A 26145-nucleotide genomic window follows, 5' to 3' on the forward strand; every position below is an offset into this window, starting at 1 on the left:
GTATCTCAAAACAACGTCTACCATCAAAATGAATTGAACCACTCAAAACAGCACAATTTTAACATGACACAAACTTTTAGATAATAAATATTATATAAAAACAATACAACATAATGTACTTAGAATGTAGTTTTTTTAAGTAATGTCCAGCATTTACCTTGGAGTGTGGACTTCTATGATATTTTCTTTTAACTGTTTCTCCATCAAATACACCATCAGCAGCCATTCCCTTGACGTAATGTCCAGTATTTACCTTGGAGAGTGGACTTCTACGATATTTGCTTTTGAGTTGCTCCTTTGATCATCAATGTCGATCTGCCCCCCATCTAGGACTTAAGACTGCAGACCCTCACACTCTGGTCACACAATTGAAATTCCTCCCCTCCGGCAGGCATTACAAATCAATGTACGGCAAAACAACCCGTCATAAGAACAGTTTCTTCCCTCAGGCTATGAATCTGATGAACCCTGTGAAATAAATCACTCTGAATGTACTAACTCATGCTCACTTCATCATCCTTTAGGTCTGTTCTATTCCCCACTACTTTATTATTTATTAGCCTTGCCCATATTAGTTATTTAAGTACTTGTTTGTATTTTTGTTAAAGGGGGGATTTTGCTTATCATACACAATCCTTATAAAAGACACATGTTTTTTTAATTTTCTCATGCATTCCAACTCGTAAATAAACGCTAACAAAGGTCAGCTAACAATGGAACCTATGAGAGTCGCTCTATTCTGCCTATAAAGCGCTCTAAAAAACATCCAAAAGCCCTAATCGTTTTATATACTGTACAATTATATACTGTACATCAGGGGTCACCAACCTTTTTGAAACCAAGAGCTACTTCTTGGGTACTGATTAATGCGAAGGGCTACCAGTTTGATACATACTTAAATAAATTGCCAGAAATAGCCAATTTGCTCAATTTACCTTTAACTCTATGTTATTATTAATAATTAATTATATTTATCTTTGTGGAAACACTGATCATCTTAATGATTTCTCACAATGAATATATATAGAAACAGATAAATATCAATATGCAACACTTTATTTTTATATTTTCTCTAAGTGCACATTTTTCAAATTGAACATTTTCAAATGATCACTTCTAAGACAGTCTTGTGAAATCACAATATCCCATTTTAACTAGCTAGCCACTAACATTATTGAACAAATCATGAATTACTTTGCACCATGTTTGTACAAATAATAACTCATGTAAAATACAAAAGTCAACTCTCAAATTTTTAAATAAATCATGTCACACTTTGAACTGGACACCAAATCTGTTATCTGTTTCTTTGTCAGTTAGTGAAGACCAAGTGTTTCAAATATTTTCTTGGATTTTCAAATTCTATTTGAGTTTTGTCTCTCTTAGAATTAAAAATGTCGAGCAAAGCGAGACCAGCTTGCTAGTAAATAAATACAATTTAAAAAATAGAGGCAGCTCACTGGTAAGTGCTGCTATTTGAGCTATTTTTAGAACAGGCCAGCGGGCTACTCATCTGGTCCTTACGGGCTACCTGGTGCCCGCGGGCACCGCATTGGTGACCCCTGCTGTACATGCTGTAAGCATATATGTAATGTAGTAGCAGGCACATTCATAATAACATGTAATATTGTGATCATTTCAAGTTAACGGCACATATTAATTTCACAGACGCATCACATTGTTCGCTTTTTCCTTAAACAACAAACACTAGCATCATGGAGCAGTGTTGCTAAGTGCTGAACAAGAAATACAAACAAGAAACTAGGGGTGTGGGAAAAAATCGATTCGAATTCAAATCGCGATTCTCACGTTGTACAATTCAGTATTGATTCTCATTTTTCAAAAATCTTTTTATTTTTTTAATTTTATTTTTATTTATTTATTTTTATTAATCAATCCAACAAAATAATACACAGTAATAACATAACAACGCAATCCAATTCCAAAACCAAACCCGACCCAGCAACACTCAGAACTGCAATAAACAGAGCAATTGAGAGGAGACACAAACACGACACAGAACAATCCAAAGTAGTGAAACAAAAATGAATATTATCAACAACAGTATCAATATTAGTAACAATTTCAGCATAGCAGTGATTAAAAATCCCTCATTGACATTATCATTAGACATTTATAAAAATAAAAATAAATGAACAATAGTGTCACAGTGGCTTACACTTGCATTGCATCTCATAAGCTTGACAACACACTGTGTCCAATATTTTCACAAAGATAAAATAAGTCATATTTTTGGTTCATTTAATAGTTCAAACAAATTTACATTATTGCAATCAGTTGATAAAACATTGTCCTTTACAATTATAAAAGCCTTTTACAAAAATCTACTACTCTGCTTGCATGTCAGCAGACTGGGGTAGATCCTGCTGAAGTCCTATGTATTGAATGAATAGAGAATTGTTTTGAATCGGAAAAATATCGTTTTTGAATTGAGAATCACGTTGAATCGAAAAAAATCGATTTATAATCGAATTGTGACCCCAAGAATCGATATTGAATCGAATCGTGGGACACCCAAAGATTCGCAGCCCTACAAGAAACATAATAAAACAATCACTGTCTGCTCTCACTTGGATGCCGACTGATGGGATGTTCATATCTTCTCGTTTAGATGAAGAATTAATCGTAATCCTCAGGAATGGTTAAAATAAATATGCCGCAAATGAGCGTTTTTCAGTGTCTTTCTTGCCATCTCCAGGGCTAAGTTGCATGTCAAAGTTTAACAACTTCTCGGTTTATGGCAACAACCTTCTACTATCCAGGTGATAAGCATTTAGAATTAACTTTCACCAACTCAGAGGCGATGCAGCAGCTCACCGGTAAAATATGTCAATATAGCAGCATAAGAAAGTTAGCTTTCTATCATCACGGCGCAGCTACAAATACTTCGTCTGTGTTAGCACTCATAATAACAATATTGGTACCGTATTTTTTGGACTATAAGTCTACTACGACTACTCAGAACCTTCGTATTGTGAGGCAGACGCACTAACCCCTCTTCCACCGTGCTGCCCCCATTTTCACCTGACCGGTTTATTTATTTTGTCAAAAAAAAAAAAAAAAGTAAAAATCAACACAAGTTCATATTTAGAATGAGTGTCTTTGTTGAGAATGACAATAATCAAGGAAATAAAACTAAATAGGTCTTAGTTTCCAGACATTGTTTCAGTTCTCAGAGCTGTAGCAGGCTCATGAATGCTGTTTACATTGTAAGTTTACATTGTCATATTGAAGCTTTAAATAGGTGTTAAAGGCTTTGTGAGCCACTCTGTCCGTCCGTTTGGGACAAATGTTTCTGGGTAAGTCCCAGAAAGATCTGTGTCTGCATTTCCCGTACCTTCTGGGGTATGTTTGGTCTCTGACAGAGGAAATCCCATCAAACGCCATTCAATCAGGAAGTCCCGCGATGAAAGCTTGTCTTCTTGAACATGTTTCCTGCCGTGATGTCCATGTTTAAAGCATAAAGTTATTTTTAACTCTGCACATGTGCCTGGCGATGGAAATCATCTGGGAGTGAGTTTTTGTCCGGGAGCCTAGAGTTCATTTCTCTTTTGTGTGTTTGTATTATCCTTGCATTGATTGGACTGACACACACACACACACGCACACACATTCTTGTATTTGTTACCTTCTTGAGAACTGAGAAAAATGTCTACCTCTTTAGGACCACCCCTTCTAGATATATGAAGATTTGTATTTACAACATTAATAATACATACACTACCGTTCAAAAGTTTGGGGTCACCCAAACAATTTTGTGGAATAGCCTTCATTTCTAAGAACAAGAATAGACTGTCGAGTTTCAGATGAAAGTTCTCTTTTTCTGGCCATTTTGAGCGTTTAATTAACCCCACAAATGTGATGCTCCAGAAACTCAATCTGCTCAAAGGAAGGTCAGTTTTGTAGCTTCTGTAACGAGCTAAACTGTTTTCAGATGTGTGAACATGATTGCACAAGGGTTTTCTAATCATCAATTATTCTCTGAGCCAATGAGCAAACACATTATACCATTAGAACACTGGAGTGATAGTTGCTGGAAATGGGCCTCTATACACCTGTGTAGATATTGCACCAAAAACCAGACATTTGCAGCTAGAATAGTCATTTACCACATTAGGAATGTTTCGAGTGTATTTCTTTAAAGTTAAGACTAGTTTAAAGTTATCTTCATTGAAAAGTACAGTGCTTTTCCTTCAAAAATAAGGACATTTCAATGTGACTCCAAACTTTTAAACGGTAGTGTACATACTATGCAAATATAAAAAAGGTAAGCTTTTAGTTAATTTAGTTATTTTTTGTTTGTAATTTGTTTTTAATCTTCATTATTTACTTCAAGTTATTACAATATGTCTCTATATACATATATATATATATATATATATATATATATATATATATATATATATATATATATATATATTTTTTTTTAAATTAATGTTGGCCAAACGGGGCGCATTTAAATTTCTTACACACACTTGTTATTTCATATCTGGACCAGAGGGGGAGCACTTTTAAAACCGACACAGAGTCAATTTGAAAAATCCCTCCTTTGTGGGACCACCCTCATTTTGATTGATTTCACCACCAGGGGTGCAAATGAGATCTCTATTTTTTTGTTTTTTGTAATGTGCTTAAGGCCGATGACAAAACGAGTCACAGACCACAGATGGCCCCTGTAGTGTATTTGTTCATCCTAAGGTCACATATGGGACGCGGGTTGTCTTACGTCAGCCCCAGAAGTCGTAAATTCAGCTAGCTGTTCACCTGGCGGTTTTTTCGGGGATAAATCAATCCAATCCACTTTATTTGTATAGCTCATTTAAACAACAAAAATGTTTCCAAAGTGCTGCACAACAATATTAAAAACAATATTCAAATATTGTCCTTAGCTCCACCAATGACTGAATAAAAACAAAAAATAAGTATAAAACCAATTTAAAAACAATATAAAAATAAATATGATTAAAAACTATTTTAAAGGGTAAGACCAATTAAAACAATAAATAAAAATCTAAATTCAAAAACACAGAGGACTACGCAACTCACGTAGTGTTAAAAGCCAGAGAATAAAAGTGGGTCTTAAGACGAGACTTAAAACACTGCAGTTAGAACATGGAGGGGCAGAGTGTTCCTGTCTCCCCTGGTTTTAAGTCTCATCTTGGGCACCACGAGCTGGAGCTGGCTCTAAATAGGGAAGTCCTTCTTTAGCTGCCGTCTTGTTTCATCACATATTGCTGCCTTTGTACATGTCAATGTTTACTTTTGTATGCACATTAAATCAACAAAAAATCCTGACTTTGGAGCAATGTTCACGGACTCTAATATTTGGCTCTCTATTAGATGCAATGGTTTTCCTTATTGGGACCATGATTTCGGTCCTAACTTGTTCACCGGTCCTCCTATAGAAGGTACTTTTCCTTGTTGACGTCTCACGGAGGGTAGCAATACAAGAACACACACACACACACGCACACACACACACACACACACACACACACACACGCATCCAGTCTAGAGCTTGTATGCTATCCATAACGAATGCATGCACATCTGGTTCTTATGCATGACAACCATGCAAGTGATTTATGTTTTACTTATTAATGGACGTGGTCTGTTAATGTGTCTCCCCCCGCCCCATTAAACTATCAGGTCAATAGCCAGTGGATCAATAGTGAGGCTTTCACTGGCATGTAACATAAATCACATCAAGCTGTCTGTCAGGATGCTCCCAGGGGCCACAGAGCAAATGGAAGCTCTCAGTGACATCCGAATACTTTTTTAATCTAATGAGCGCTCGCCTGTGTCCACGCCTGATTTGGTTATTGGGGATGACATCACGGAGACATCAGGATTGTCATTGACTTTTTTTTTGTTATTTTTGTTGCTGTTTTTCAAAAACATACCTGTACCACCCACCCTCCTCCGCCTGTTCCGTGTGTGTGCGTGTAATCACTGACAGATCTCGTCTCAATCTCATCCATTTCTCTTTCTGCTGTTTGTATATTCTTTGGAAAACGACAACACGCACTCTCATCCTGCATGCTTTGTTTACAATCAGCTGTTGGATGATTTGACATGTGTTTTTATTTTTTCAAACATCTCTACAAACGTCCTGTCACTGTTGGTCAACCGCATCTTGGTGATACAGGGGATAAATTTGAAGGCTGATTACGTCATACTTCCACTGCATGATACCTAGCTGGCTAGACAAGCTCAATTCGCTATGAACATTTTTCCATAGGGAAAAGTACCAAGCACTACGAAGTAGTACCATTTCCAGTACCCAGTCAGCTGGGGGTCCAAGCATGTCAAAGCCATACCAAATTACCGTGTCGGTGTAACTTTAGATAATACACGGCTAGTCACCGTGCTTTGAAACTATTACAGTTTTTTATCCCCACTAGATTTATGATGCAAGTGCGTCAATGATAAGAAAACTCCTTTGCGCAGTGTGTATAAAACTTTGTCGGTCAATTGTTCCATCATGTCCTTTTGTACTCAAATTCCCCATTAGTTACTGTTTAATAATCCTTCCCTCCAAAAATTAGCAATGTCGCGACTGCAGAAATTTATGCAAATTCAACCAATATCCGTAATTTATGTGTGGTCTCACAACTTTGTCCAATGGCAGCAAGCTGTGATGATAGTTTAATTGAATCATTCATTTTGTCATTGTATCATTCATTACGAAGGTCCTGGGTTCGATCCTGGGCTCGGGATCTTTCTGTGTGGAGTTTGCATGTTGTCACCGTGACTGCGTGGGTTCCCTCCGGGTACTCCGGCTTCCTCCCACCTCCAAAGACATGCACCTGGGGATTGGTTGATTGGCAACACTAAATTGGCCCTAGTGTGTGAATGTGAGTGTGAATGTTGTCTGTCTATCTGTGTTGGCCCTGCGATGAGGTGGTGACTTGTCCAGGGTGTACCCCGCATACTGCCCGAATGCAGCTAAGATAGGCTCCAGTAACCCCCGCGACCCTGAAAGGGACAAGCGATAGAAAATGGATGGATGGATTGATCATTCATTTGGGTCATTAGTCCTGTAGGACAGTGGTCCCCAACCACCGGCCCGCGGCCCGGTACCGGTCCGCGGACCGATTGGTACCGGGCCGCACAAGAAATTAAAAAAAAAAAAAAAAAACTTTTTTTTTTTTTTTTTAATTAAATCAACATAAAAAACACAATATATACATTATATATCAATATAGATCAATACAGTCTGCAGGGATATAGTCCGTAAGCACACATGACTGTATTTATTTATGTAAAAAAAAAAAAAAAAAAAATTTTATACACCCCCCACCCCCCACCGGTCCGTGGGACAAATTTGCAAGCGTTGACCGGTCCGCAGCTACAAAAAGGTTGGGGACCACTGCTGTAGGACACTTTTATTTGTATGCTTTGACACAACTGTCGTGTAACATGCATGGACACTTGTGGACACTCACAGCAACTCATACACTGTGTGTGTATACTGTATACAGTATACACACACATGGTAGTATTTATGCTCTCTCCTCCACAGTGTGCTTCATGTGGAACTACTTGTTTAGGCTGAAAGGGTCTACGGACAAACAGGATGTCTCAAGGTGTTTATGCACTACAAGAGCGAGACATTCCTTGTGTAGGTTCATGCAAATGTGCACCAAACTAACCTTAATGCATGGACAAGGTCAGGTATTTGTCTACCCTAATGTGTGTTTCTTTGTGTGTGTTTTTCTCACATGTGCAAGCCGTCTGCAGGAGTTCCAAGTATTAGTTCAACCTTTTATGGAAATATGCTTACCTGCTCCCATGCCAAGAATTATACGGGAAGATCAGTGGAGCTCTTACATTTATCCCAAAGATATGGAGCTCCAGAGCTTGAGACTTTGTCTCAAAGACAGTTAAAGTTAACCCGATTTTCTCCAAAAATTACAGCTTTTTTGTTTGATCAGTTCATAAGCTTGTATTTTATGAAGGCGTGCTGAACAACTCACACTGAATTGATTGATTGATTGATTGAGACTTTTATTAGTAGGTTGCACAGTGAAGTACATATTCCGTACAATTGACCACTAAATGGTAACACCCGTATAAGTTTTTCAACTTGTTTAAGTCGGGTTCCACTTAAATTGATTCATGATACAGATATATACTATCAGATATATACTATCATCATAATACAGTCATCACACAAGATAATCACATTGAATTATTTACATTATTTACAATCCGGGGTGTGTGTGTGTGGGGGGGTTGTTATCATCAGTCATCAACAATTGAGAACAGACAAATGGATATTGGAACAGTGTAGGTCTGACTTGGTAGGATATGGACAGCAAGTAGTGGACAGAGAGAGAGAGAGATCAGAAGGCATAAGAAAAAGTATCTGAATTTGATTGTTTACATTTCAATCAATCAATCAATCAATGTTTATTTATATAGCCCTAAATCACATTTGATTATTAACAATCCGGGGAGGGTGTTAGTTTAGGGTTGTAGTTGCCTGGAGGTGAACTTTTATTACGGTTTTGAAGGAGGATAGAGATGCTCTTTCTTTTACACCTGTTGGGAGTGCATTCCACATTGATGTGGCATAGAAAGAGAATGAGTTAAGACCTTTGTTAGATCGGAATCTGGGTTTAACGTGGTTAGTGGAGCTCCCCCTGGTGTTGTGGTTATGGCGGTCATTTACGTTAAGGAAGTTGTTTGACATGTACTTCGGTATCAGGGAGGTGTAGTGGATTTTATAGACTAGGCTCAGTGCAAGTTGTTTTACTCTGTCCTCCACCCTGAGCCAGCCCACTTTGGAGAAGTGGGTAGGAGTGAGGTGGGATCTGGGGTGGAGGTCTAGAAGTAATCTGACTAGCTTGTTCTGGGATGTTTGGAGTTTAGACTTGAGGGTTTTGGAGGTGCTAGGGTACCAGGAGGTGCATGCGTAATCGAAAAAGGGTTGAACAAGAGTTCCCGCCAGAATCCTTATGGTGCTTTTGTTGACCAGAGAGGAGATTATACAGAGAAATCTCGTTCGTTGGTTGACCTTTTTGATTACCTTGGTTGCCATTTTATCACAGGAAAGATTAGCCTCTACAATGGAACCTAGGTAGGTGACCTCATCCTTCCTGGTGATAACAATGTCACCCACTTTTATAGTGAAGTCGTTGACTTTCTTAAGGTTGATGTGGGACCCAAACAGGATGGATTCTGTTTTACCCAAGTGTATGGATAGCTTGTTGTCAGCGAGCCAGGTGCATGGTCTACAGAGTTCAGCACTGAGGATTTTCTCCACCTGGGACTTGTCCCTGTCTGATACCAGCAAGGCCGAGTCATCCGCAAACAAAAACAATTCACAGTTGCATGCTGATGACAAGTCGTTTATGTATATTAGGAACAGTAAAGGCCCCAATATACTGCCTTGGGGGACTCCACAGCTCACTGAGAGGGGGGGGTGACACAGTGCCGTTCATCTCTACCACCTGTTCCCTCCCCTCCAAGTAAGATTGCATCCAGCTCGATGAGGTTTTGTTAAATCCGATTGCTCTGAGCTTATCCAACAGTATAGCGTGGTTAACGGTGTCAAAGGCCTTCTGAAGGTCCAGCATGACCATGCCGCAGTATTTGCCCGCGTCCACCTCATGTTTGATGTGGTCGGTCAGATAGAGAAGTCATGTGTCAGTGGAGTGGTTAGTTCTGAAGCCGGATTGGAATTTGTACATGAGTTTATTAGTGGCGAGGTAACTATCGACCTGTTTTTTAAACTATTTTTTCCGTTACTTTCGAAATGGAACTGAGAATAGAAACAGGTCGGTAGTTGCCAGGTTCCAATTTGCTTCCTTTTTTAAAGAGTGGAGTTACTCTTGCGATCTTAAAATATTTTGGTACTTGGCCTTGTGAAATTGAGAGGTTTATTATGTGCGTGATGATTGGGGCAAGAACATCCCATCTTGTACAATTCAGCACGTCTGAAGAGGAGTAGGAAGAAGCAGAGCTTATTTAATTGTACCCATTTTCCATGTCTGTTACTGGCAATTAATTCACACCACAACCTTCACATGTTAGCACTTACAATATATTTGTTGAATTATCTTTACTCCCTGTGTGGAAAAAGTAGGGTGTTGAACTAGGAGTTTAATAAAACATAACGTGTGCAGTGTAAATGAAAAGGAAGAAATACAAATCTAAAAATAACATAAAATTGTTAATAGATGTTAAATGAGTAAGTTAGAATAAGTGGAGACATTAAATAAAAATAAGTCAATTAAAAACACTTGAGAATAAATGTGTGAATGCTGAAGTAAAAATGTTGACTGAATCGTAAAATGAAAGTATTTTTTTGCATGTAGAAATAAGTTTTTGGTGATAAAACGTTTTGCTTAGTATTCTGGGACGTATTCTATGTTATTGTAGAGTTGCCAATGTCGATCAATGACTCCAAACTGCATCAAGGTTTTGTGAGTTTTGTCTTATATGTCCTTGTAATCGACATGATGATATTTGTCCAGTCCTTTGATATCTTTAAGAACGAACACATACTTTTGCTTCTTTCGGTTCTCCATTTAACAATGTATATTTTACAATTGGTGCTCCATTTCCCCCTGCTTTGCTGTTGTGCTTTGTCCGCGAAGCATTGATGTAGATGTTGGTTCCTTTCAACTTCCTTCTCTGCCTCAACAATGCCACTCTGTTTTTCTGTTGGTTTACTTCATATATTATTAGGTGTAGTGTTACTAGACGTTGGAATGAATGTATTGATGTTTTCCATGTTTCGATGTAATCATAACTGTATTACTTTAACCCGCAGAATGCTTTCAGCTTTAGTAAAATATTGCCTTGTCTGTGGCTGAGCGCCATTTTTAAGAGCATAGAGAGTGACTCCCTTGTTGCTTACATTTTTGAATTCCAACTAAATTCCTGTGAGTTAGGATGAGATTTTAATGGAGACTAGAATACTGACATACTTGCAGTCACATTAATATTTCAGAAAAAGAGATCTGTAGCATCTAAACCAATGCCAATAGCTAAAAGGATGTTTAAGAGCTTACTGATATTGTCTTGGGTGTAGCTAGACGAAGGTTGCACCGAATGTTTTCCTCCGCTTTGGTCTCAAAAGTACCAGAAGCATGCTGATGTGCAAACCATGTGAATGTGTGTCATCTCTCAGACGTGGCAGTTGGTTGTCCGTTTGGCGGCGAGGAGCGTGGAGGGCGAGTGTTGATCTTTAACGGCAACAGAGATATCTCTACGCAAGGCCTGACTATGAGCCAGGAGTTGAGAGCGGCCTCTGCATATTCCAGCGGTCTGTCTGGCTACGGCTTCACCCTGAGAGGAGGCCAGGACCTGGACTACAATCAGTACCCAGGTAACTACACTCCACATTAAATCCGACTCAGTTTGTGTTGACGTTAGAATCTTTTCATCAAACTTTTAAATCCTTCACTTTTTCAGCTTTCTTAGCTGCTAATATTACAATCTCCCTCCTCTTCATTCCTGACATCAACATTTCATTCGTCCATGTTCTCCTCTGTTGCTTCCCTCTCACTCTGCTAAAGTCATCATCGAGAAGGGAGCAGTGCCAATGAACTTAATACATTCTTTATTAAATGTTTATTGTATCTGTATTTATCATCTATCATTCTATTGGTCTATCCATGCCTCCCCCTCCTACCCCCCCTTCCATCCATCCATTCGTCCCTCTTTACCTCCTTATTGGTCCATTTTTACCTCTGTCATACCTCTTAGCCATCTGATACAGAGGAATATATCTGATATCTATATAGTAAATGGAATGGAAAACCTCATGATCCAAAGCATACCACATCATGTAGCAAACATTTAGTTGTCTCCCACCAACGTGCCTCTTTCCTGCCTCCTTCCATAGTTAACCCCCTCCAGCTACAGCATAGGTGTCAAACTCAAGGCCCCGGAAAAGCCTGTCTTTCTTGGTTAATGTATTTCAGTTTTGACAGAACAAAATGTCATGCATGCAAATGAGGTTTTAACTCAATATTTTTTGATACAACAAGCTATTCTAAGCTTTTTTGTCATTGGAACCTCATTAAATTCTACAATAGCCAAACTTAAATATCTGCTTGTCACATTGACTTACGATTCCAAAACAAGTTTTCCATCGGATTGTTGGTATGATAAGCAAATGAAGGAGCAATTGTGTAACAATCTGTCCCTAAAGGATGTTTTTGTGATTGTTGTGCCCTAAAATGCCTGATTTCACTGCAGCATTTTCAAAAGGAAAGTTACGGAAAAATTGTCCCTGGTTTATTGAGGGATACATTTGATTGGTTAGACAGTTGCGTTGCGTTTGAGTGCTGCTGAGAAAAATGTGATTGGCCAAAATGTCAATGATTAGCCATAATTTGCGGGGATGTGTTATATTTGCGCAAACTGGCATGATCTCAAAATCCTGGAGGGACTAATTACTAGTGATGTGAATCTTTGGGCACCTAACGATTTGATCCGATTCCGATGCCTAGGGTGACGATTCAAATCACAATTTATTCTTGATTTGATGCAATTCTCAATTCTATTATATTGTTTATTATTATACTATTTGGTATAATAATTATAATGAAACTTTTTCAAAATAGGTTACAGGTTGGAAAAGCTGCTTCTAATTGCATGGAGATGGTCTAAAAACTTATTTTAAAAAATGTATTCTTATAAAAAAAAAAAAAATTTCAATCAATTTATGAAAATGATTAAATGTGTTATCTATTTCTACCAGCAGCTACTGTATAGTGAGCCTCAGCTCTGGTAGACCTTAAAGAGGAACTGCACTTTGTTTGGAATTTGGCCTATTTTTCACAATCCTTATGAGAGACAAGGAGACATATGTTGTTTATTTTGTTTTTCTAATTTCATTTTTATTTGTAATAATCGGCTCGTTCAAGGTGCCTAAAAATGCATCCAAAAACCGCCAAAAATACTTTATTTACCTTCTGTAATCTGTATAGTAACCAAGCTGTAGCTACATTGTTATTGTAAGAGCGAACACCGAGGTACTGTTTTTCAAACGTAGGAACACATCGCCTTGCAAAGGCATGCTACGATGTTAGCTGTCACCTAGCTTCTGTGTCAGCAGCTGAATGGTTTTTGAGTTTGTAAAGAACAACACAATGCGATAGGACACAAATCAGTACTGACTGAAAAACATGAATAATCATATTACAGTATCTGTAAAGTATTTGCTCAACTATCATGTTTTGTTTGTATACAGCTATCTTGACGGGGTATGTACTCTAGTTTTAATATCAATAGCATGATGTTCTGCATGTATCATGTCCATTTTATAGTCACTCTCTCGATGGACAGTTGTCCGTTTGGTCCAGCTGCCTTGGGGACGTTTCCAGTTGATGTTGGGTAAGCACACCATTTATGCCGGCATAATTTAGCTCCAAGTTCCACATTTAGAGCTTTAAAGTCACGCCGACCTCACTCTCTCGGCATTCGTCTGCTCCATTTCACCCTCTCTTCGTGCTCACTTAGCTTCTATAAGCAGCAGTTCATCCTCTGTATATAATGTTGTGAATCCTCAGTTGTACAAAAATAGTCGTCTTCGTTGTCTTTCACCAAGTCTGCCATGATTAGAGCACACTCGCGTTTGTTTCCGGAAGCAGGAACACGCTTTTGTTGCCGGAAGTAGGAAGTGTGTTTCCATGGGAACAAAAATAAATGCGCTGAAGAAAGAAGTTCCGGTAATGCTTAAAATGACCACATTACGGTAAATATTGTACATATTATATGTTGTTATGAACGTGTCTGTTCCTACATTATGTATATACTTGCAGTGTGTATATAAAACGTTAAGTGCTTTCTTTTCATCTTTAGAATCTTAAAAAAAAATACATTTGTTTTTGTCTCTCACGATGATTGTGAACGATTTAAATTTCATTTTAAAAAAGTGCAGTTCCCCTTTAAGTCATTCTAAATGTAAAATCGAATGTAAAAGTTGTATAGGAGATGGTCAGGACAATCCCGCTTGCTTGACAGAAGTTGCTCTTTGAGTTGCCCAATTTGTGTTTGTTGTGCTTTAAAGGCCTACTGAAATGATTTTTTTTTATTTAAATGGGGATAGCAGATCTATTCTGTGTCATACTTGATCATTTCGCGATATTGCCATATTTTTGCTGAAAGGATTTAGTATAGAACAACGACGATAAAGATCGCAACTTTTGGTATCTGATAAAAAAAAAGGCTTGCCCCTACCGGAAGTAGCGTGACGTAGTCAATTAAACATATACGCAAAGTTCCCTATTGTTTACAATGATGGCCGCATGAAGTGAGAGAGATTCGGACCGAGAAAGCGACAATTTCCCCATTAATTTGAGCGAGGATGAAAGATTTGTGGATGAGTAAAGTGCAAGTGAAGGACTAGCGGGGAGTTGAAGCGATTCAGATAGGGAAGATGCTGTGAGAGCCGGGGGTGACCTGATATTCAGCTGCGAATGACTACAACAGTAAATAAACACAAGACATATATATACTCTATTAGCCACAACACAACCAGGCTTATATTTAATATGCCACAAATTAATCCTGCATAAAAACACCTCAGTGTTTGTTATGCTAGCTCCTATGCTAGCTCCTAGCTCCATATAAGCCGCCAATCCAATTCAAACACCTGCACAACACACACAATCACTCAGCCCAAAAGACCGTTCACCTAACCCAAGGTTCATAAAGCTTATATATTTAAACAAAGTAACGTACGTGACGCGCACGTACTGGCAAGCGATCAAATGTTTGGAAGCGCAGCTGCTACTCAAGGTACCTGATATTCAGCTGGGAATGACTAAAACAGTAAATAAACACAAGACATACTCTATTAGCCACAACACAACCAGGCTTATATTTAATATGCCACAAATTAATCCTGCATAAAAACACCTACGTGTTTGTTATGCTAGCTCCTAGCTCCTCTGCTAGCTCCTAGCTCCATAGAACACGCCAATACAATTCAAACACCTGCACAACACACACAATCACTCAGCCCAAAAGACCGTTCACCTAACCCAAGGTTCATAAAGCTTATATATTTAAACAAAGTTACGTACGTGACGCGCACGTACGGTCAAGCGATCAAATGTTTGGAAGCCAAAGCTGCATACTCACGGTAGCACGTCTGCGTCTTTGTCATCCAAATCAAAGTAATCCTGGTAAGAGTCTGTGTTGTCCCAGTTCTCTACAGGCGTCTGTGTATCGAAGTCAAAAGTCCTCCTGGTTAGAGTCTCTGTTATCCGAGTTCTTCGATCTTGACTGCATCTTTCGGGAATGTAAACAATGAAACACCGGCTGTGTTGTGTTGCTGCTGACTTCCTTCGCAAAATACGTCCGCTTTGCACCGAGAACTTTCTTCTTTGCTTGCTCAGCTTCTTTCTCCATAATGCAATGAACATAATTGCAACAGATTCAGCAACACATATGTCCAGAATACACCCAGATTGAGATGAAAACAGCTATTTCGTATTGGCTTCAATGTGGAAGCCATACCCGTGTTCCCCGGGCTACGTCACGCGCATACGTCATCCTCAGAGGCGTTTCGAACCGGAAGTTTAGCGGCAAATTTAAAATTGCACTTTATAAGTTAACCCGGCCGTATTGGCATGTGTTGCAATGTTAAGATTTCATCATTGATATATAAACTATCAGACTGCGTGGTCGGTAGTAGTGGCTTTCAGTAGGCCTTTAACTATTGTGGATTGGGGGTGGTCTTCCCGTCTGGCTGCGGAGAGTCTCTGGGCCCCTTGGAACGGAGCGTCCCGACTTTCTGCCCGTGTGGGGTGTGTTCTCTCACTGGCTTGGGGGCTGGCTGTCCCCTGCTTCTCCCATGCCTTGTCCTCTGCTGGGCGTGTCTGTCTCTGGCCTGCTGCTGGCCCTGCCGGGTGGCATCCGGCTTTGGGGTCGCTGGCCGGCCGGACTGCGTGGGGCGGGTGGTCCCTTGTTCCCAGGGCACCGCACTGCTGTTTTGTGTTGGGTTCTCTGGGTGGCGGAGCCCGTACTTTGACTCCCGCACACACTGGGAGACAAATATATTGTATTGGGGGTGTGGGGGGTAGGTGGTAGCGGGGGTTGTATATTGTAGCGTCCCGGAAGAGTTAGTGCTGCAAGGGGTTCTGGGTATTTGTTCTGTTGTGTTTATGTTGTGTTACGGTGCGGATGTTCTCCCGAAATGTGTTTGTCATTCTTGTTTGGTGTGGGTTCACAGTGTTCGGCATATTTTTAACAGTGTTAAAGTTGTTTATACGGACACCCTCAGTGTGACCTGTATGTCTGTTGACCAAGTATGGATTGCATTCACTTGTGTGTGTGAAAAGCCGTAGATATTATGTGACTGGGCCGGCACGCAAAGGCAGTGCCTTTAAGGTTTATTGGCGCTCTGTACTCCTCCCTACGTCCGTGTACACAGCGGCGTTTTAAAAAGTCATACATTTTACTTTTAGAAACCGATAATTTTGAAATCGATAACGATAATTTCCGATATTACATTTTAAAGCATTTATCGGATGATAATATCGGCAGTCCGATATTATCGGACATCCCTACTTTTGATGGTTTTATTTAAACTCTTAATACTTAAATATTTATATTAGGCTATGTGAAATTGAAATAAGAAAACAAAAACAATCATTGAATCACTGCAATTTATTTTTTAACTTGTTCACACTTTAACTTTGTTCCACAAACAAGGAAAAACAACAAACAACTTAACAAATTTATAGAAATACTGCAATAAAACAACAAAAGTCCAACATTTTCCCCGTTAGATTTGGACAACCATCTGTTGTCACACCTGTCAGCTTGTCCCATTTCAGTCCCTAACATGTCCAAACACGCATTTACCTCTGTGAACAAGTCATTACCTGTGGTTGACCTTTTAATTGACTGCATGCTTGCCAGCTCCTCCGTGATTTGAAAGTCTGCAGTTATCCCACGTAAGAAGATGAGCAGCTGGGCGGTGTCACGTACATCGCAGCTCTCATCCAAAGCCAGCGAAAAAACAGTCAAAGTCGGCCGTTCCAGCGATGGTCTCAACCCGCCTCGTTACAGTGTGTCGGGAGAGTGACACGTTCTCAAATGCGCCCCTCTTCTCCGGGCATATCAGCGCAACAGAGTCAATAAGCACTCCTTAATAAACTCTCCGTCAGAAAACGCCTTACTTTTTCTGGCGATTTTGTGAGAAATTACGAAACTTGTCCTGACGGATGCATCTCTGGGGGTGTGAAATTTGGCAAAAAGTCCTTGTTGGTTTGCAGTTTTACCATAAATGCATCAGCCTCCCTTGCGCGCTCTTCATCAGACAGATTCCGGTATTTTTCCTCGTGCTTCGTTGTGTAGTGGCGATTCAAATGATATTCTTTAAACACAGCAACCTGTGTACCACAAATTAAGGACACGGCTTTACCTTTAATTTCTGTAAAGAAATACTTGGCAGTCCATGTCTTGTTGAAACACGGCATTCGTCATCAACTTTTCTTTTTTTAGCTGTGAGCTGACATCTCGGGGTAACCGGGCATCACTTGTCGCTGTGCACCTTCACTCACAGGTTACACACGGACATACGTTCATAAATAACATTTTTCAAACAAGAGCAGCACCGTTGTATTGCACACTCGACATAGATACTTTTTTACATTTATTTTGTAATTTATGATTGGCCTCACGCGGGCCGGACAGGGACGCTCAAAGGGCCGGATGTGGCCCGCGGTCCGCAAAATACCCAGGCCTTCCCTAGGGGAAACTGAGTGAAACACTGCACACTGACAAAGTTTAACCTATTTTTACTATAACAATGTACAAGGTTAATACAGTTAGCTTCTCTTTCTTACCCTCCATTTATCTGCTTTTTTTTGTAATTCAAGTTACCATTACAGTATTGTTGCATTTGAAACATTGTATTGTTGATAATAGAGATAATTTTTGTTATTATTCATTATCAATAGTGTTATTTGTATTGGTATTTGTATTGCTCCATTTGAAGTGTAATAATGTATGTATTTATTTATTTTATTTATTTATTCCCATACCTCAGGGGGGGGGGACTCGGCGGGGCGGTTGCTGGTTGGTTCCATCTCCATCGTTGGGGTCCCTGCGGGTGGTTCCTGTGGCCCCGTGCTGGGTGGTCCTGTGGCGGCCGGCTTGGGTGGGGTGGGGTGGCCGTGGGCTGGCCTCGGCGCGCTCTCCGGGGGTGGGGGGGGGCTCGTGGGGGCCCTGTTGCCGGTGGGGGCGGGGGCGGTCTTCCCGTCCGGTTGCGGGGGGTCTCGGGCCCCTCGGGCGGGGCGTCCCGCCTTTCTGTCCGTGTGGGGTGTGGTCTCTTGCTGGCTTGGGGTCTGGCTTCCCCTGTTTTTCTCGGTGCCTTGTCCTCTGCCAGGGTGCGTCTGTCTGCGGCCTGCTGCTGGCCCTTGTGGGCGGCACGGTGGGCCAGGCTCTGGGGTTCCTGTCGCTGTCCGGCTTGGCTGCGTGGGGGCGGTGGCCCCTGGTTCCCTGGGCACCACACCTACTGTTTGTGGGATGGGTTCTCGGGGAGGCTGGGGCCGTACTCTGGCTCCCGCACACACTGGGAGTCAAATGTATTGTAACATGCAAATTCACATATACTCACACACATACATACAGACATACATAGGTACCTACGCTCCACCATACATATACAAATAAATACAGTACATATTTACACACTCAAAGTTCGTACATCCACACGCACATTCATTATACAAACATACTGTATACACATACTGTACATATACACTTCACTGTAAAAACACACACATACACATACTACACATACATTCACTGTACAAACCCACACATACATATACTATACATATACATTCACTGTACAAACACATTTACACATACTGTACATATACATTCACTGTTCAAACACACATACTGTATACACATACTGTACATATACATTCGCTGTACACACACATACACATACTGTACATATACATTCACTGTACAAGCACACATACACATACTGTACATATACAAGTACACATACACTCATGCACATAATCACGTTTCATCAAACATATATTAACGTTGTTGCCCTAGGTTAAACTGGGTATAACACATGGCCCACTGACAAAGCTTAACCTATTGTTACTATAACAATCTACAAGGTTAAGGTTGCTTCTCTTTCTTCCCCTCCATTTTTCTGCATCTTTCGTATCTCAAGTTATCATTACGTATATGTATTGTTGCATTTGAACAATTGTATTGTTGATAATAAAGGTAAAGTACTGGTATTGTTTATTATCAATAGCACTATTTCTATTGGTATTCATATTGCTCCATTTTTAGTGTAATAATGCTCATTGTCATTTCTGTATATATTTTTTTTAATTTTCGCTAACTGCTTATTTGCTATTACTTTTACCATCATATTTGTACATGTCGTATTTGCTGATGTTGCTCTGTTGTTGTTGTTGTTGTTGTTGTTGTGTTTGCTGTTGTTGTTTTTGTCTCTCTGTCTAATCCCCCTCATGTCCCCACAATTCCCCCCTCTGTCTTCCTTTTTCTCTCTTTCTATCCCCTCCTGCTCCGGCCCGGCTGCACCAAATGATAATATAATACATTTAATAAAGTCAAAATACAAGTAAGGCAACAAGAGAAGTATCCTACACTTCTCTTTTGTAAAGTAAATCTGAACAGCCGATATGGGGCATCTACATCTGCTATATGATTTGCCCGAGAAGCTGGGCAGGACATTATAAAAAAAAAAAAAAAAAATGTAGTGTAATAATGTGCATTGTCATTTCTGTGTTATTAATATTTACTTCACTAGTTGCTTCTTTGCTATCATTTTTTGTATCATATTTGTACAAATCGTACTTGCTGTTCTGTTGTTGTTGTTGTTGTGGTTTTTATTGTTATTGTTGTTGTGGTTGTTGTTGTAGTCTCTCTGTCTTATCCCCTTCTTGTCCCCGCAATTTACTCCTCTGTCTTCCTTTTTTCTCTTTCTATCTCCTCCTGTTGCAAATTGGGTTGAGTTTTTTATATAAGTAAACTTTGATTGTTTGAGGAGAAGTATCCCACACTTCTCTTTTGTAAAGTAACTGTGTACAGCAAATATGGGCATCTACGATCCAACAAATTGAAGAAGTCTGGAGGTAAAGTCATAGAGAAGTTTCTTAAGTGCAAAAATTACGACTTAAGTGGTGAAGCTTTATTAAGAAACATACTGTATCTTTTATTATTATTTACTATTAATTTAGAGAATGTAATTATTTTAGAGCTGTGTAATTGTTATGTAAATGTATTTTTCAACAGTTTTATAAGTCCCTTCTTTTTGGTTTCATGGTTCATGGTTGCATATCATTTGACAAGGTTGGTCCTGTTAAACTGTAAGTAGGTTAAACATAATTATAGAGTACGATTAAATCCGGAGTAAAATTACTAGTTTAGTCTTATATTTGAGTGGACCCCGAGCCCCTCTATAATGGAAACGTTGGGTCCCAAGGTCAAAAAGGTTAAAACCCCCTGCTTTATAGTGTGATTTAAGAGTGCCAAAAGATATTTAACTTGGGCCGCAATTACTCTAAACTATGCCACAAAATCCGGGTCTAAGGGGCCGCAAATGGCCTACGGGCCGTGAGTTGAGACCCTGATTTATGGAACGGGGGGAAAAAGCCCTGGTGTAAAGGATACCTTAACATATGTCAAATAACTTTGCATTCTCTCTCCCCTGTCTTACTGCTTCCATTCCTTCCTCCATCATTGACGGCTTGGATTTAGTTATCGCTTTATGCAACTATGGAATGGAAAAAGTCACGATCCAAAGCATACATGTGTTAAACATCTATTGTACCTATCTATCTCTCCGTCTATCTCCTTACCTCCTTCTTCCAACTCTGTCCCTCCACCCATCCAACACTTTATAACAGTTTGTATAGGCACACATCTGGGGAAATATAAGCCCTCAGAAACACAGCAGGTCTGTAAAATCACCCTTTTACTACCCCTTATTTTCGCCCGAAATTTGAAACCACTCTGCTCTTAGCGTAACTCCACTTTTATCTTGAACTTTGCTTAGCTTGCCCATTTGTGTGTGTTTCCTGCTACAGTGATGGGGATTTCTTCATTTGCCACACCTCAATCCACACATGTTAAAACGTGAGGCTTGTGATCCCTCTCATTAGCCATTGAGGTAGTGTGCCTGTCGAGAGGGTCTCGGTCAAAGTGAGACATTTTAAATTAAAAATCCTGCAATTAGAAAGCCGGGCAGTAAATTCAAATGGAAGGGTTGCAGGTTGAAAGTTTGGTCGAGGAGGAAGTTAGGTTGAGTGTGGGTGGTAAAAAAATGTTGTCCAAACGCACGCCACACAAATGCGCAGCGCGAGGCCTGTGTCGCCTGTCATTAACAAGAGCTGCTAGACGGAAGTGAGGCACAGACACGCACGCACACGCACACACTCACTCACACACACACACACACACACACACACACACACACACACACACACACACACACACACACACACACACACACACACACACACACACACACACGGTGAGCCGTTTGCAGGCCAGTAAAGTCACACTGTTCAAAGGCAACAGGGATGTTTGATCAGCCTTACAAGAGGTGGGAGGCCTGTGAGAGTCGCCATTTTTGTTCACTCACAGACAGGGCGGGATCATAATTAAGCTCCAATTTTGGCGGAAATGCAACGGTAGGAAAAAGTGGGCGACGTGGGAAGCAAACAAGCAAAAATGACATAAATGTCATTCATAAGGCAGGGGTGTGCAAAATGCGACCCACAGCTTGAGTTGGCATGTGGTATAATGTCAAAAATAAAATTGGCACTAATGTGTGAATATCTGTCTATTTATGTTGGCCCTGTGATGAGGTAGCGACTTGTACAGCGTGTACACCGCCTTCTGCCCGAGTGCAGCTAGGACAGATAGATGGATGGATGGATGTAAGAAAAAAAGAGCAAAAAGATGTAAAAGCAGAAATGTTAATAATAACAACTAATATTCATATGCTTTGTCACCTTTAACACAAATATGACAGTGTTTGCCGTTAAAAGTATATATACAGTATATACATGTATGTATATATATATATTTATACATATATGTATATATATACATACATACATATGTATGTATATATATTTATTTATATGTATGTATATATATATATATATATATATATATATATATATATATATATATATATATATATATATATATATATATATATATATATATATATATATATATATATACGTATATATATATATATATATATATATATATATATATATATATATATATATATATATATATATATATATATATATATATATACGTATATATATATATATATATATATATATACGTATATATATATATATATATATATATATATATATATATATATATATACACTACCGTTCAAAAGTTTGGGGTCACATTGAAATGTCCTTATTTTTGAAGGAAAAGCACTGTACTTTTCAATGAAGATAACTTTAAACTAGTCTTAACTTTAAAGAAATACACTCGAAACATTCCTAATGTGGTAAATGACTATTCTAGCTGCAAATGTCTGGTTTTTGGTGCAATATCTACATAGGTGTATAGAGGCCCATTTCCAGCAACTATCACTCCAGTGTTCTAATGGTACAATGTGTTTGCTCATTGGCTCAGAAGGCTAATTGATTATTAGAAAACCCTTGTGCAATCATGTTCACACATCTGAAAACACTTTGGCTCGTTACAGAAGCTACAAAACTGACCTTCCTTTGAGCAGATTGACTTTCTGGAGCATCACATTTGTGGGGTCAATTAAACGCTCAAAATGGCCAGAAAAAGAGAACTTTCATCCGAAACTTGACAGTCTATTCTTGTTCTTAGAAATGAAGGCTATTCCACAAAATTGTTTGGGTGACCCCAAACTTTTGAACGGTAGTGTATATATATATATATATATATATATATATATATATATATATATATATATATATATATATATATATATATATATATATATATATATATATATATATATATATATATATATATATATATATATATATATATATATATATATATATATATATATATATATATATATATATATGTCTTAATTAGATTATCCAAAAAAATAATAATAATAATAAAAAATAGTGCTCGATACCGTGGTAGAGCGTAATATGTATGTGTGGGAAAAAATCACAAGACTATTTAATCTCTACAGGCCTGTTTCATGAGGGTTTCCTCAATCATCAGGAGGATGATTGAGGAAACCCTGTTGCCTGTAGAGATGAAATAGTCTTGTGATTTTTTCCCACACATACATGTATATATATATATATATATATATATATATATATATATATATATATATATATATATATATACACAGTACAGGCCAAAAGTTTGGACACACCTTCTCCTCATTCAATGACTTTTCTTTATTTTCTTTATTTACATTGTAGATTGTCACTGAAGGCATCACAACTATGAATGAACACATGTGGAGTTATGTACTTACCATGCCGTTGTGTCCTTGGGCAGGACACTTCACCCTTGCCCCCGGTGCTGCTCACACCGGTGAATGAATGTTGAATGAATGATAAGTGGTGGTCGGAGGGGCCGTAGGCGCAAATTGGCAGCCACGCTTCCGTCAGTCTACCCCAGGGCAGCTGTGGCTACGAAAGTAGCTTACCACCACCAGGTGTAAATGAATGATGGATTTTTAACATGTAAAGCGACTTTGGGTACTTAGAAAAGAGCTATAAATCCCAGGTATTATTATTATTACTTAATTAAAAAAGGGGAAATGGGGGACGGCGTGGCGAAGTTGGTAGAGTGGCCGTGCCAGCAATCGGAGGGTTGCTGGTTACTGGGGTTCAATACCCGCCTTCTACCATCCTAGTCACGTCCGTTGTGTCCTTGGGCAAGACACTTCACCCTTGCTCCTGATGGCTGCTGGTTAGCGCCTTGCATGGCAGCTCCCGCCATCAGTGTGTGAATGTGTGTGTGAATGGATGAATGTGGAAATAGTGTCAAAGCGCTTTGAGTACCTTGAAGGTAGAAAAGCGCTATACAAGTATAACCCATTTATCATTTATAAATAACAGAAAACATGTTTTGTATTGTACTCTCTTCAAAATAGCCACCCCTTGCTCTAATTACTGCTTTGCACACTCTTGGCATTCTCTCGATGAGCTTCAAGCACACCTGTGAAGAGAAAACCATTTCCGTTGACTACCTCTTGAAGCTGATCGAAAGAATGCCAAGAGTGTGCAAAAAAGTAATCACAGCAAAGGGTGGATATTTTGAAGAAACTAGAATATAAAACATGTTTTCAGTTATTTCACCTTCTTTGTTAAAAGTACATAACCCCTCATGTGTTCATTCATAGTTTTAATGTCTTCAGTGACAATCTACAGTGTAAATAGTCATGAAAATAAAGAAAACGCATTGAATCAGAAGGTGTGTCCAAACTTTTGGCCTGTACTACATATATATATATATATACACAGTATATAATTGACTCCCGCATGTTTTGACTTTTCAGTATGCGGCCCTTGGTGGAAAAAGTTTGAACACTTTAAGGTCTCTCCAAAGTAGCAACAATGCAAAGTTTTAACACAATAAAAAAATTACCCAGTCTAAAAAATCATATATAGTAGCCAATAAACAAGTCAAAATAGATGCCAGATGCCTACCTATAATGCTATATAATCTTATCATTTATATACCAGCTAGCCAGCAAATACATTTTATAAAAACCCAAAATTAAACCAAATACATAGAAAATGCTAAATATCATATACTGATACATAATTCTGATAAATATATTAGACAATGATTACTTTCTTTAAATTAGTTACTAATGAAAGAAAGTTGTGCGCAAATTACAATAATCAAAGACAACGCCAAAGCCTAAAGAGTACAACACAATAAACCAGGAGTAGCCAACCAGTCGCAGACCAAGAGCCACATTTTTACTGTGTTAACGCAAAGAGCCACATCATACATATGGGCACGACACTTTGCTCAGCCAGATTTATTGTCAATGTCACACACCAACATGATAATGACAGAAATTGACAGGCCAGTCATTTTTAACAATAAACATTGTGTGCACTGTCTCACACAGACAAACCCCAGTTCCAACAAGTCCAAAGCACTGAATAATTTACAGCTTTAAAGGGGAACTGCACTCTTTTTGAATGTTGCCTATCGTTCACAATCATTATGAAAGACATGACGATGGATGTTATTTTTCTTCTTAGCATTCTAAATATTAAATAAATGCGATCAAAAGTCAGCTTACAATGGAGCCTGTAGGAACCGCACAATTCCTCCTACAAAGCCCCCCCAAAAAAACATCCAAACAGTTAGCCTATATGTTGATGTGTCATTGACCGGGCTAGCATGCTAAGCATTACACTAGGAGCGAAGCACCATCACACTAAGCATTCGTTGCACGAACATACTAGCTTTGTTAGACAAGATCATACACTGGACAATATAGTTAACATACAAAATGTCCATTTCCATTTATTACAAGTAATAAGAAAATGTAAATGCCAGACCTACACTACCGTTCAAAAGTTTGGGGTCACATTGAAATGTCCTTATTTTTGAAGGAAAAGCACTGTACTTTTCAATAAAGATAACTTTAAACTAGTCTTAACTTTAAAGAAATACACTCTATGCATTGCTAATGTGGTAAATGACTATTCTAGCTGCAAATGTCTGGTTTTTGGTGCAATATCTACATAGGTGTATAGAGGCCCATTTCCAGCAACTATCACTCCAGTGTTCTAATGGTACAATGTGTTTGCTCATTGGCTCAGAAGACTAATTGATGATTAGAAAACCCTTGTGCAATCATGTTCACACATCTGAAAACACTTTAGCTTGTTACAGAAGCTACAAAACTGACCTTCCTTTGAGCAGATTGAGTTTCTGGAGCATCACATTTGTGGGGTCAATTAAACGCTCAAAATGGCCAGAAAAACTTTCATCTGAAACTCGACAGTCTATTCTTGTTCTTAGAAATGAAGGCTATTCCACAAAATTGTTTGGGTGACCCTAAACTTTTGAACGGTAGTGTACCTATCAAGGAGGAAATTAGCAAGTTTGGTGTCAGATGAAAAAAAT

At 38.9% G+C, this 26145-nt stretch overlaps 1 protein-coding gene across 1 annotated transcript in view; it reads left to right on the forward strand.

The window, feature by feature from the left end:
- itga8 (integrin, alpha 8) overlaps positions 1 to 26145 on the forward strand; it is a 191894-nt gene that overhangs the window by 82216 nt on the left and 83533 nt on the right. The window contains exon 13 of the mRNA XM_062062941.1: positions 11165 to 11362. Coding sequence (XP_061918925.1) covers positions 11165 to 11362 — 198 coding nt within the window. The remainder of the gene's footprint in view (positions 1 to 11164; positions 11363 to 26145) is intronic.

Source organism: Entelurus aequoreus, linkage group LG11 (assembly GCF_033978785.1).
Source record: "Entelurus aequoreus isolate RoL-2023_Sb linkage group LG11, RoL_Eaeq_v1.1, whole genome shotgun sequence".
Taxonomy (NCBI): domain Eukaryota; kingdom Metazoa; phylum Chordata; class Actinopteri; order Syngnathiformes; family Syngnathidae; genus Entelurus; species Entelurus aequoreus.